At 48.8% G+C, this 12,869-nt stretch overlaps 1 protein-coding gene and 1 long non-coding RNA gene across 2 annotated transcripts; both read right to left on the reverse strand.

Annotated features, from left to right (window-relative positions):
- Positions 1-820: 820 nt before the first annotated feature.
- On the reverse strand, positions 821-1,410 carry LOC136512867 (uncharacterized). The gene is made up of 3 exons (XR_010773233.1): positions 1,221-1,410; positions 1,064-1,124; positions 821-967 (listed from the first exon to the last, which is right to left on the reverse strand). It is a non-coding gene; the product is annotated as an uncharacterized lncRNA (long non-coding RNA).
- A 317-nt stretch (positions 1,411-1,727) lies between these two features.
- On the reverse strand, positions 1,728-5,078 carry LOC136512881 (acyl carrier protein 2, mitochondrial-like). The gene is made up of 2 exons (XM_066506892.1): positions 4,782-5,078; positions 1,728-2,066 (listed from the first exon to the last, which is right to left on the reverse strand). The coding sequence occupies exons 1-2, from the start codon at positions 4,989-4,991 to the stop codon at positions 1,890-1,892; spliced, it is 387 nt and encodes a 128-aa protein (XP_066362989.1). The 5' UTR covers positions 4,992-5,078; the 3' UTR covers positions 1,728-1,889.
- Positions 5,079-12,869: the final 7,791 nt, after the last annotated feature.

Below are 12,869 nucleotides of genomic sequence, written 5' to 3' on the forward strand. Positions count from 1 at the left end.
GCATTCGCACGTGACACGGAGCGGAGGCAGGCAAAGCGAAGAGGCTCAGCCGCTCAGGCGTCAGGCACGCAACACGCATGCAGCGAACAGGGCAGGGAGCCACAGCCAGGGACCGTCGTCACTCGATCCATCGCCCATCGGCCGGCCGGCTGCTGGCCGCAGCGACGTGCAATCTGCCCTCCCTGCACGCGACGCAGGGGTCGAGTGGAGTTGGGACTCGCGAGGCATCTCTCCCGCTCCCGTGAGCACACTGTGGTCGTCATCGGCGGTATGTACGTACGCTGCCGCTGCGTCGGACCTTGTGCGTGGCACGTAATAAACCAGATTTTTATTGTTCTTATTAGAAAATATAGAAGACGACCATACAAACCAGCCAAATGACTAAATTTGTCTACTTTCAACAGTTCAGGGTCGACAGTGCAGTTCCAACAGTAAGACGATACCGTCCTTTACCCAAAAATGAACTGATGGGCAACTTGGAGAATGAAAAATATATTTCACCCTTTCAAATTTACACATTAAACAATTTAAGCAGAAAGAAAGCCCAAATGGATCTGTGGATTAGTTTACTAATGAGGGTTTCCATGCACCGTGCAGTGGCGAATCTAGGATTTTAGATCAAGGTATGCCGTTAAAAAAATTTTATATATAAATCGGTAAAATCGTTTGACAATTCGGTAACAATTATGAAATTTGCAATGTAATTCCGCATATATACACTAAATAACACGATAAGTTTTAAATTTGAAGATTATGTTGAAAAACATCCACAACATTACAATATGAATAGTTCAGGCATTATAATGATAGCTCCAAATATATGTATAAAAGAGAGTAAGAGACTTACAATACTACTTATCTGACTTTTTTAGCCGACGCTTTCTATGGGACATGAATGCGTTGATGATATCACCTTCTTCCAGCCAATTATTAAAAAGGGATGCAATATCTCCATCTCTCTTGATAACTACACAATTATTAAAAACACAATACCAAACAATTAAACAAATTGCAAGTGCACGGATTGAATCCTCAATCCTCATGTGATGACACAAACACTCACATGATACTAAATTGTTGATCAATTTCGGTTGTCTTTGATGTTGAGCAAATCTCCGACCTCACTGCATATTATTGATGACCGGATAATATTAGCCATGAATATAAACATGATCTTTCTATAGAAAGACGAATAGTAAAAAAAAGAGATTGATTCTCACCATGGTGACTCAGGCAGTCGGACTATATATGCACGTTAATCGTGCACGTGCATCAGGCCGATCCTCCATGTCACGTACTCAGCAGTCGGCGCCGCGAAGATTCAAGCCTCGAGACGGCGGCCAGCGGGCGAGACTCTAATATATGATACTAGTAGATCAATAGGAAGTCCAGGCGTCGACGATCAGGAACTGCACGTTTTAAGGACTAGACCTTGACTTTCCGAATTTCCGCCTGGCGTCCTTATGGCCGCGTGGGCAGGACCTGGGCTTCCCGTCCATATGGCCACATCCCTCGGCAAGGAGCAGCTGCTGCGTTCGTTTTCCATGGTGCAAATACGGTCTTTTTTTGTTTTTTTACAAATACAGATGTATATACATAAAAGCTATTGCTGGATCTACAGGGTATGCCACTGCATACCTGACATACCTTGTAGCTCCGCCCCTGGCACCGTGTGTACAATGTCATGAAGGTGTTCCACAGTTGACACACACATCACAAGGGTCACAAGACCACAAAAATCGTTTGGTACACGTTTTATTTCAACAGATTCAGAAAGATAAAGAAACGACTTCCTATCTACTGGGGCAAGCTACAGAAAACTGGTACCATGTCGCATACAAGTTCTGGATGCAAATGCACGTTGCAATACGAAAAAAAAAGAGATCCTCTTATTTTGCTTGAGGATGCGAAGCGATGAAGTCAACCGCTGTCTTGATGGAGTCAATCTTCTCTGCTTCATTGTCAGGGATCTCGAAGGAAAATTCTTCCTCAAACGCCATCACGACCTCGACAGTGTCCAAGCTATCGAGTCCAAGGTCCTTCTGGAAATGGGCAGTAGGTGTCACCTGCGATTTGATGGAGAAACAAGAACTGGTTACTGATGACGGCTCAATGCTATGGATTTATAATCCCTGAACATATTCTCTATACCACTGGAGTTCAATATCTAATATTGGACCTAGTTTGCAATACAAATTAGAGAAGTCATGCCACACACTGATGCCCATGGAACACATAAGTAATGCAAACACTTGTGGCCATTTTGTTAAGCCCCAGATTAGAGAACTTGATTACTGAAGCAATGCAGAAATGAATCAGAGCAAGCATACGACATATAGTTTAAATTTGAAATACAACCAGGAGTCCAAGGTAGTAAGACAACAGATTGAAGGATTGGCAAATATCTTAGTTGCATATGATGGACATTAAGTATAAACCAGAGAATTGTTATACTTATCTTAAACAACAAAGCACAGAGAAACATTTTTTAAGAATTAAGAAGGGTACTTATTTCATGAAACACAGCATGAATAGATTTTCCATTGATAAAAAACAGCTGCTTCCTCCAATCACAAATATAAGTCCATCTGGGTTTGTCCAAGTCAAGCCTTTTTAGCTTTTATAACCAACAAGTAGCTGCATTTGTGCAAAACTAGGAATAAATTCTAGGGGGTTTGTCTAAATGTACTCCTATCAGATACTACTATTTGTTTATTTGTTTTTTCTAAGGGGTACTCCAAGGCAATGCCTAACAAGAATAAAGGGTAAAATATTAAAGAAAAAGATACAAACAAAACATATTGACAAGTTTTCGCCCTCAATTTGATTGTAAATGGTCAGTTATATCAGGCCATACTAGCACTTGTACATCTATCAGGATGTCCCCATCAAATGGTCCACTACAACATGCAGGACAGACAGTCAGACACTACAACAAAGTTGGATGTAATGCTAAAACAATGAAAGAAAAGACATCACTATAGTTATCATGTAAAACACTTTTACAACATATAACTCTTTCTATTTAACACTAATATATATATTTGCAGGCAAAGAGAAAAACACTGGAGATTTATTAGACATATAGTTATGTTGTGATCGGAGAAAGTGAGAATTATTACACTACACACTTGGTGATTATGCAATTAAAATTACCCAAGCATTATTAATAAGAAACTCAAGTTCCTATAGGGAAGACAAAAGCTTTAGCAGAAATCTAAGTGCAGATTTCATTGTTTCAAACTTTGAATCCCCACTTAACCGTTTCACAATTGTGAGATATTCGGCCACAGTGATAATATGTTCACAAGCTGCGAGTTCTTGAAAATAAAATAGGACAACAAAGCTAAAGAAGGTAGCCATATATTTCAAACTGAACTAGGAAAAAAAGCCAGACACAACTCACAAGGTAGCAGACAAGACATGGCATCTCAACAAGATGGAGAAACCGACTAGCTTGCCAGCTAGTACAACGAAGAGGCTTAAGGTTGCAATGGCCCTCTCTGGTTCCACTTCTCCACAATGGCCCTCTCTGCTCGCTTACTGCGCCGCTCCTGTCTCCTCCTTTCGCTTCGGTCCAGGGAGCAGCATCCCTCCAGCTCCTCCAAGCGACGAAATGTGGCTTCCCTTCCACCTCAGGCCGGTCACAGACCTTCGCCTGCGTATCCTCCGCCCCCATGCTCGCTTACCGAGCCGCTCCTGTCTCCTCCTTTTGCCTCGGTCCAGAGACCAGCAGCCCTCCAGTTCCTCCAAGCGACATGATGCGGCTTCCCTTCCACCTCAGGCCAGTCAGCGGCAGACCTCTAGGCCTCCCCTGTGCACTAACCTCCGCCTTCCTCGTCGCCCTTCGCCGAGCTCATCACAATCCTCTGCTGATCTACCTTCGCGTACTTCGCCGGCCTCCACCATGCCCCTTCCGCCGGTTGAGATCCCCTTCAAGATTGACTAGGCTGGCCAAATCCCCTCTAAAGATCCACATCCTGGTGGCTCTCCTTCCCCTCTCATTCCCACACCAGTGAGTATCTCCCCTCTGGCATGTATGCCACCATGGACCTCCTTGCCGCCTGCCTTCCCATCACCGAGCACCTCCTTGTCACCGAGTGCTCATGAGAAATCAGTTACTGGCACTGCCATATGTGTCTCGTGTGTCAGTGTCTAAGAAAAGCTGTAGACAAGCCAGGCTGCCAAACATCTACTTGGACTTCTTTGATAAGCAGCTTGTGTGGGCAGCTGGCCTAAAGCTTGCTTTTCTATGTAAAAGGTTCCAAACAGGGCCAATATCATGAAAATTAAGTAGCCCATATATTGATGCAAACTTCGTGCACTATCCAATGTCACTGAGTACCAAATTAACCAGTAGCAAAGAAATTTAATTGTTTCTGAATCAAACATTGACAACTATAACATTGAAAATTTCATTTTTTTTTCTGAATCAAACATTGACAACTATAACATTGAATCATAAGTAGGAACTCGTGCTGTCCTATACCCCTTGTAAACAAGGATTCCATCACCATTCTTCTCCATAAGGCTTCCACCACTAACTCAAAAACAAACTCATAAGTAGATCATTGGATAACTGAACTAACGCTTTACAATCACTTAAACATTAATGCCCAGCTATTCGTGGAGAGCCTAAATCACACCATAACACGAAACCAACATTAGGACACGCACGCTCAAAACCCTAAACCATCCAGCACAGATCCGGATCCGCGAACAGAACAAAATGTACGGGCAGCCGCAGAAGCATCCGCCGAGAAGAGATAGATCACGCTCACCTTTGAGGGTTCAACCTTCTGGAAGTTCTTCACGACGGAGAGGACGCGGTCGGCGACCTCGCCCTTGTCGAGGAACGACCCCTTCGTCTCCTCCGTCGTCGACGACAGGAGCCTCCGTGCCGCGAGGATGGTCCCTGCCGCCGCCGCAGGGTGGGCCGCCGGCACGCGGAGGTGGGCCAGGAGCGCCCTCCTGGCCGCCGCTATCGCCATTTTAGTATTTTATACTCCTCGAACGAACGAACGATCGATCCAAGGTGCGCGGCGGCGAGTGGGGAAGAGAAGGGCAACGTGGTCGTGGAGACCTCGTGGTCGTCCAGGCTGGTACAAATCCTGTTCAGAATGAAATTGCGGCCCAGGTAGCCCATTTTCAAACAAATTCACGGGTTCCTTTTTTTTTTTTACTAAAAGGCATATGTTGAACGTCAACAATAAATCTCTCAATGAAAAATATCTGGATATGCCGTCAGATGTTGGACGTTCAATTAACAGAGCTTTCAAATATTCGAAGGATCGAGTATGGAAGCGTGTGCAGGACTTGATGGAGGGAGGCCTTGTTTAGATTGCTTCAAAGTTTCAAGTTTTTTCACTCTCTCTTCATCACATCGAATCTAGGGACACATACATGCAGCAGTAAATGTAGATAAAAAAATAATTAATTACACAGCTTTATTGTAAATTACGAGACGAATCTTTTGAGCTTAGTTAATCCATGATTGGACAATAATTGTCAAATACAAACGAAAGTGCTACAGTGCCAAAATTTTCTAACTCTTGCAATCTAAACAAGGCCCAAACACTTTCGGTTGCTGGGAAGGAGGTTCTAATTAGGTCGGTAGCCTTACTCTATGACATGTTTTCGCTTACCGCGAGGCCTTTGTCATCAAATCAATGGTTTGCTACGTAATTTTTGGTGGGGTTGCTGGGAAGGATCTCGTGGAATCAAAATTGGATTCCACGAGATGGTGCATTCTCTGACGAAATCTGATCGATAGTCTATCGAGGGGTATACCCACGATAGTACATGAATCGATAGAGGTGCGTGTGAGGAAACTGGAGGGTGACACAGAACGTAAGAGATAGTGATTTAGACAGGTTCAGGCCGTCAACTTGACGTAATACCCTATGTCATGTGTCTCTGTGGTTTGTATTGCGTATGATTCGATCCAAACGAGGAGGGTCCCTACCCGCCTTATATAGCTTAGGGATAGGGTTACAGATCGGCTATTTTCATTCTGTTCGGTTTACATGATAGGAAGTTACAGATCGTATAATACCTATCATATCTGAGAAGATTTCGTCGATCACCGATAATCTTTGCGCTGCCTTGTGAAGCACGTCGTCCTGCGGCATACTTCGTACAACATTGTCTTGCGAGATGGGCCCCAACCGGTGGCACGACCCGTGCATAGTCTTGTAGGTTGGGCCTCCCCTAGCGGCTTAGCCCATGTAGAGTCTTGCGGGGCCATACGCCCACAACTGGTCTCCGAGCACCTTACATCCGCCGAGTAACACCATCTTGCATCCATCCGACCTGTCCAACTTGCAGCAAACTCATAATGATCAGTCTTCCGACCAGTTCAAATAGGGGTCGAGCTATTGAAGCAAGTGTCCGAGCAGTCCGAACGAGCGTCCGAGTTGTTGAAGTGGGAAGATGACCATCTGGTTCACCACGGATTCAGCACGCATACTCCGTACAATTACTGGCATGCAAGAGATTGATTAAATAAACCCATCCAAATAAACTCGACCATAAAACAACTACATTAATGTGGCAGAACCACCCGAAATAGCACGTTTCTGGAGACGCTCGTCTTTCACCAGACACTAAGCGCCCCGAGAGCTGGCTACATCGAACGGTTTCCATCGAGCACACCACAAGGGAGAACTCGAATAATCCACGTTTCCCCTCCAGGATCCAATAATGAGAACGAGTTTATAATACTTAGTTCATTTCATACAACAAGTGTCGGTGCAGAAAGTGACCAATACGTAAATATTTGTAGTTTTGCTGTACATTATGATCGGAGGTGGCCTAGCACTCAATGACACAGGATTTATACTGGTTCAGGCAACGTGCCCTACGTCCAGTTTAAGTCGGTCAGTGACTTTATTCCTGAGCCCAGGTGCTCGAAGTTTGCTGTGGGGTTACAAACGGGAGAGAGAAAGATGGGGGTACAAGAGGTCCGGTCGGACTCTGGTCTGAAGGGCCAAGAGTGACGGGAGCCCCGCTATGTGCTAAGTGTTCGAGCGTGTGCTTGGTATAACTTTAGAGTGTGTAAAGTTACAGAGGGTAAATCAATGTAGGTGAACTGATCGATCTTTTTGTTGGAAGATAGTGCATCCTCTTTTATAGATGAAGGGGACGGCCTTACAAGTGAGAGGGAGAGAGTACGCATGCTGCTAAGTCTTGCTGCCCACGCCGACGGGTACAAGATGATGGTAGGCGTCCACAATACTGTTTAATGTCAGATGCACGTGGGAGGTTGCGTCGTCTTCTTCAGGTATGACAGACGTTGGTGCCTGCCACACTGTTGATACTTGGAGGTATGCAAGGGGTTTTACCATGTTTATCTGGTACGGTAAATGCACCCACAACATTGTTGATGCCCAGAGACATGTGGGGGAGCCTTACTATGTTTGTCTGGTATGGGAGTTGATGGTGCCCACAACACTATAGGGAAAATATCAGTGCCTACAACACTGCTTGGGCTCTGTTATGCCAGGGAGGTCATAGGGTACTGTCCTGTAGGTGTACAGGGTATGTTCCTCGGTATTGCAGTTGACTTGAGTGCCATGCCTTACTTTCTCCATCCGTTTCCTGGTCCTTACCGAGCGGGCATCCCCGGTCGGTCGGTCTCAGTCGGCTCTGATTGCGCCAGTCGGAGAGGAGCTATAAGTAGGGGTTCAGTGCATTCTCAATCGGAGAAGCGGGTCGGAGTCAGAAGTGGTGTTTGGCCAGGCCCTCCAGTCGGAGAGGTTGTCCGAAGGTGGGCCAGTGTCGGAGCGAGTGCTTTTCCTTCTTCATGAGGCCTTCTAGTCAGAGAGGCGGGCCAGAGTTGGAAGCGGACACCATTCCTCCTCGGCCAGGCCTTCTGGTCGGAGATTGGATTGTCCTTCTAGCATATCGTTTAGGTGTTTTGGGCTGGCCCATGAGTTGCGCGGTGCTCGCAACATTGTCTGTTGGGCTGAGCCTTTGTTGGGAAGCCAGTCCATGAGGGACCTCAGGTTTATGAACCCGATAGGAGCCCCCAAGCCCCTGGGCATTTCGAGTAGAATCGTCTGGGGGGTTTTGTTGCCAGCGGGGGACATTTTGTTTCATCGGCGGGTGCACGTGAGCGCATCCATGGGTGTAGCCCCTGAGCCCTCGGACGATTAGGGCCAAATCGCTTGGGTTTTTTTTGTCAGCGGGCGTGTGTGCTTTTTAGTCGAGACAGAGTCATCAACCAAGGTGTCGTGTATAGCCGAGGCCGTTAGTTTCGGTATCAGGCGAGATAGAGCTCGCATAGGGATCGGGCGAGACAGAGCTCGCGTATCCTAGCGTTGGTGCAGCCCGCGTAGCCGAGGCAGTTAGTTTAGGGATCGGGTGAGACGGAGCTCGCGAATCCTAGCGTCGGTGCAGCCCGTGCAGCCTAGGCAGTTAGTTTAGGGATCAGGTGAGACAGAGCTCTTGGATCCTGGCATCGGTGTAGTCTGCGTAGCCGAGATAGTTTAGTTTAGGGATCGAGTGAGACGGAGCTCGTTGATCCTAGTGTTGGTGTAGCCCATGCAGCCGAGGCAGTTGGTTTAGGGATCGTGCGAGATAGAGCTCGCTGATCCTGGCATCGGTGCAGCCCGCGCAGCCGAGGTAGTTAGTTTAGGGATCGGGCGAGATGGAGCTCACGGATCCTGGCGTTGGTGCAGCCCGCGCAACCAAGGCAGTTAGTTTAGGGATCGGGCAAGACGGAGCTCATGGATCTTGGCATCGGTGTAGCCCGCGCAGCCGAGGCAGTTTAGTTTAGGGATTAGGCGAGATGGAGCTCATAGATCCTGACGTCGGTGTAGCCCGCGCAGCCATGGCAATTAGTTTAGGGATCGGGCGAGACGGAGCTCGCGGATCCTGGCGTCGGTGCAGCCCATGTAGCCGAGGCAATTAGTTTAGGGATCGGGCGAGACGGAGCTCATGGATTCTGGTGTCGGTGCAGCCCTCATAGCCGAGGCAGTTAGTTTAGGGATCAGGCGAGATGGAGCTCATGGATCCTGGCGTCGGTGTAGCCCGCGCAGCCGAGGTAGTTAGTTTAGGGATTGGACAAGACGGAGCTCGCGGATCCTGGCATTGGTGCAGCTCACGCAGCCGAGGCAGATGGTTTAGGGATCGGGCGAGATGGAACTCGTGGATCCTAGCGTCGATGCAGCCCGCGTAGCCGAGGTAGTTTAGTTTAGGGATCGGGCAAGACGGAGCTCGTGGATCCTAGCATCAGTGTAGCCCACGCAACCGAGGCAGTTAGTTTAGGGATCGAGCGAGACGGAGCTCGTGGATCCTAGCATCGGTGCAGCCCGCACAGCCGAGGCAATTAGTTTAGGGAATGGGCAAGATGGAGCTCATAGATCTTGGCATCGGTGCAGCCCGCGTAGCTAAGGCAGTTAGTTTAGGGATCGGGCGAGACGGAGCTCGTGAATCCTAGCGTCGGTGCAGCCCGCACAGCTGAGGCAGTTAGTTTAGGGATTGGGCGAGATGGAGCTCATGGATCCTGGCGTCTTGAGCCCCTGAGCTCTATTGGCCTTTGGTAGGGGTCAGTTTTGAGTTTTGTGCGTTACCCCATCCTCGGTTTCTCACAACCGGAGGGGCTGAGCTAACGTCGCTTGCCTCAATCTCTCGGGCTCGAGTGACGCGCTCAGTGAGCTCGCTAACGGGTATGATCGAGTGAAATCCAGGTCCGTCGTTCGTGATGGGGTCGGCATAGCCCTCTTATAACATTCCACTGCTCCTTAACCTACAACCTAGTAGATGCCTGGGTCATTCCGGAGATCGACCTAGGTGGCCCGCTAGCCTCCCCTCGATGGAGATTCTATGGGTTTGGTAGAGGTTTAGGATTGAATGAGAAGGTTGAGATGACCTTGTTCGCTTCGGGGCAGACTAGGCGTGGGCTGCTTGGGGCTCATCTACGTTTTCTCCCCTGGCTTCATGGGCCAGCCTTCGAGCCCCGGTCGGTCATTGCTCATGTTGAATGAGGCAACTGCCGCTTCGTGATGCAACACGGAGCGTTGTGATGCATTTGGCTGCATGCGTAATGCTTTAGCCCCCCGAGCCCCTGGGCAATTCAGGGTAGAATCGTCTAGGGGGGTGTATGGAATGAATGCACGTATGGATGTATGAATGATTATAAAGAAAGAGTGGGGGTCGGTAATGTTACCTTGATGACTCGAGTGACGGGGTTTGAGGAGCTCCAATCGGAAATGTCCAACCATGATCCGTGCTCGCTGTTCATGATAGAGTTAGCATGGCCCACATGGGGCATCCCTATGCTCCTTACCCGTCTCTCAGCATTTTCCTAAGCCGTTCGATTGACTTAGGAAGCCCAATGGTCTCTCCTAGAGAAGATCATGTTGTTTGGGTCTTTCCAAGTCCCACCTGGGAAGGCAGAGAGTCACCTATGCGTGGTGGTGCTTTGTTTCTCATGCCCGGTCGTGCGGTGGTGGTGGGCCATACCTAGGCCATGTCCCGTCTGACCAGGTGCCGTTCTATCGGTCAGTGTGCGTCCCATTGGTCAGGGCATGTCCTGTCGTTTCCCATCCGCATTGAATGGGGGAAAGAAGAGGGTTTCTTGCCCCAATCCTTTCGCCTTTCCTCAACTACTCTGCCTCTTCTTTAAATAGAAGAAGGGAGAAGGAAAGGAGAACTCATAGACCCGTTCGTGGTTTTAGAGCATGATGTTGAGTTGGAGGTCCCCCAATGTAGATGAGATGGTGCTGGCTGCCTTCGTCGAGAAGGGGCTGGTTCCGCCGAAGGAGGTGGTGCACTGGAGGGTGCCGTACATTGTCGGCTTCATCACCGTCTACGAGGCTTTCGTTGGGATGGAGCCATGCGTGGACTCCTTTCGGCGGGTCTTCTCTAGGCGAGCCTTGTCGGAGAGGAAGACGCTCAGGACTACGTCGGTGGGAGGTTTCGCCCTTGCAGCTGCTCAAGTTGGCCAGTTCATAAAGTTTGATGAGATATCTTTCAGCCACAGTGGCCATACCTTGGCGAGCAGCATCCCTGCCTAGGAGCTGCCTTGACTGCATGAGAAGGTCAGGAGCTCCATGCTCCTCTGCTAAGCATCTATGGGTGTGATGCCCTTGAGGTACCCGTTGCGCTCACCGAAGTCGAGGGTGCGGAACTAGGCGGGGCCTTTGCGGCGGTGGTTATGTCTGGCGGCGTGTGATGTGGCTTCTCCTTTAGCATCAATCGATGCCGTCCAGTGACCATAGTAGTATTTGGAGTAGAAGTAGTCAGAAAATGTAATCGTTGAGTTCGTGGGTGAGCCCCCGCGTGAACAATTTTTGTATCAATGAATACATCAGTTCTGTTCCGTTCCTTGTTTTTATCCTAGCATAACTTTTGTTTTTATCATTTCTTTTCTGTACCTGCCCATTTGTTCCGTAGGCTATAGCTTTTAAGAACCAAGGCATGGTCCTCGGGGCTTGGCTGCTCGTAACCGTAGGTCGTGGCAGGGTGCGTTCGGTTGAGAGTAAGAACAAAGTCATGTAGGGTAATCAAAGGAATGAAATGTGCTTTCATTCGGGGACAAAGTTTTTACCATGTGATAAAAAAGAGAGGTAGTATTTAGTATTGTACCCTCATGGAGCCCCCGAGCGACCCGGGCTAAAAGTGTTCGGGCTAGGGTGCTTTACAGGAGCAAGTGTTGAATAAAAGCGGTAAGACCGAATTTAGGGGAAAAACGATGTAGCTGTTCAATATTCCAAGTGTTAGTGAAAACGTTGCCATTGTCGTCCTTCAGTCGGTAGACGCCCAGTCGGATCACCTCGGTCACCATATAGGGTCCTTCCCTTGGTGGAGAGAGTTTGTGTTTCTCCTTCATTGATTGGGTCCTCCGGAGTACAAGATCACCGACTACGAGGACCCTCCCCCTGATCTTCCTTTCATGGTACCTGCAGAGAGTTTGCTGGTAGCGAGCGAAGCGGATGACGGTTGTCTCGTGGGCCTCCTTGAGCATGTCGACTGTGTCTTGCTAAGCCTTCATGGCTCGGTCGCGGTCGAAAGCCTTCACTCTCAGGGCACCGTGGTTGAGGTCGGAGGGCAGCACTGCTTCAGCTCTGTAGGCTCGGAAGAAGGGTGTGAACCCTGTGGATCGGTTCAGAGTTGTTCTCAGGTTCCAGAGGATCGCTGGGACCTCTACAACCCATCGCCTGGCATACTTGTTGAGTTGGTCAAAGAGGCGTGGCTTAAGTCCTTAGAGGACCATGCCATTGGCCCGCTCGACCTAACCATTAGTACGTGGGTGTCAGATCGAGGCCCAGTTGATCCTGATGCTGTATCCATCACTAAAGTCTAGGAACTTCTTCCCGGTGAAGTTAGTCCCATGATCCGTGATGATGTAGTTAGGAACGCCAAACCGGTAGATGATGTCGAGGAAGAATTTGACCGCCTCTTCTGAGCAGATGTTGGTGATGGACTTGACCTCTATCCACTTGGTGAACTTGTTGACTGCTATGAGTAGGTGGGTGAAGCCGCCCGAGCCCTTTTTGAGGGGTCCTACCATGTCGAGGCCCCAAACCACGAATGGCCAGGTGATGGGGATGGTTTGAAGCTCCTGTGTCGGCAAATGAGTTTGTCGAGCATAGAATTGGCATCCCTCACACCTACAGATGACCTTCTCTACATCTCGTAGTGCGGTGGGCCAATAAAAACCTTGGCAAAAGGCTTTTCTGACCAGCGACCTTAGGGCCGCATGATGTTCGCAAATCCCAACATGGACCTCGAGGAGGAGTTGCTTCCCCTGGTTGGTGGGGATGCACTTCATGAGCATGCCCGATGGAATCCGTTTGTAGAGTTTGTCACCGAGTGTGATGGAGGTCTTGGCACGTCAAGTGATCCATCAGGCTTTAGTCCTT

The sequence above is a fragment of the Miscanthus floridulus genome, chromosome 16 (genome assembly GCF_019320115.1).
Source record: "Miscanthus floridulus cultivar M001 chromosome 16, ASM1932011v1, whole genome shotgun sequence".
NCBI lineage: Eukaryota > Viridiplantae > Streptophyta > Magnoliopsida > Poales > Poaceae > Miscanthus > Miscanthus floridulus.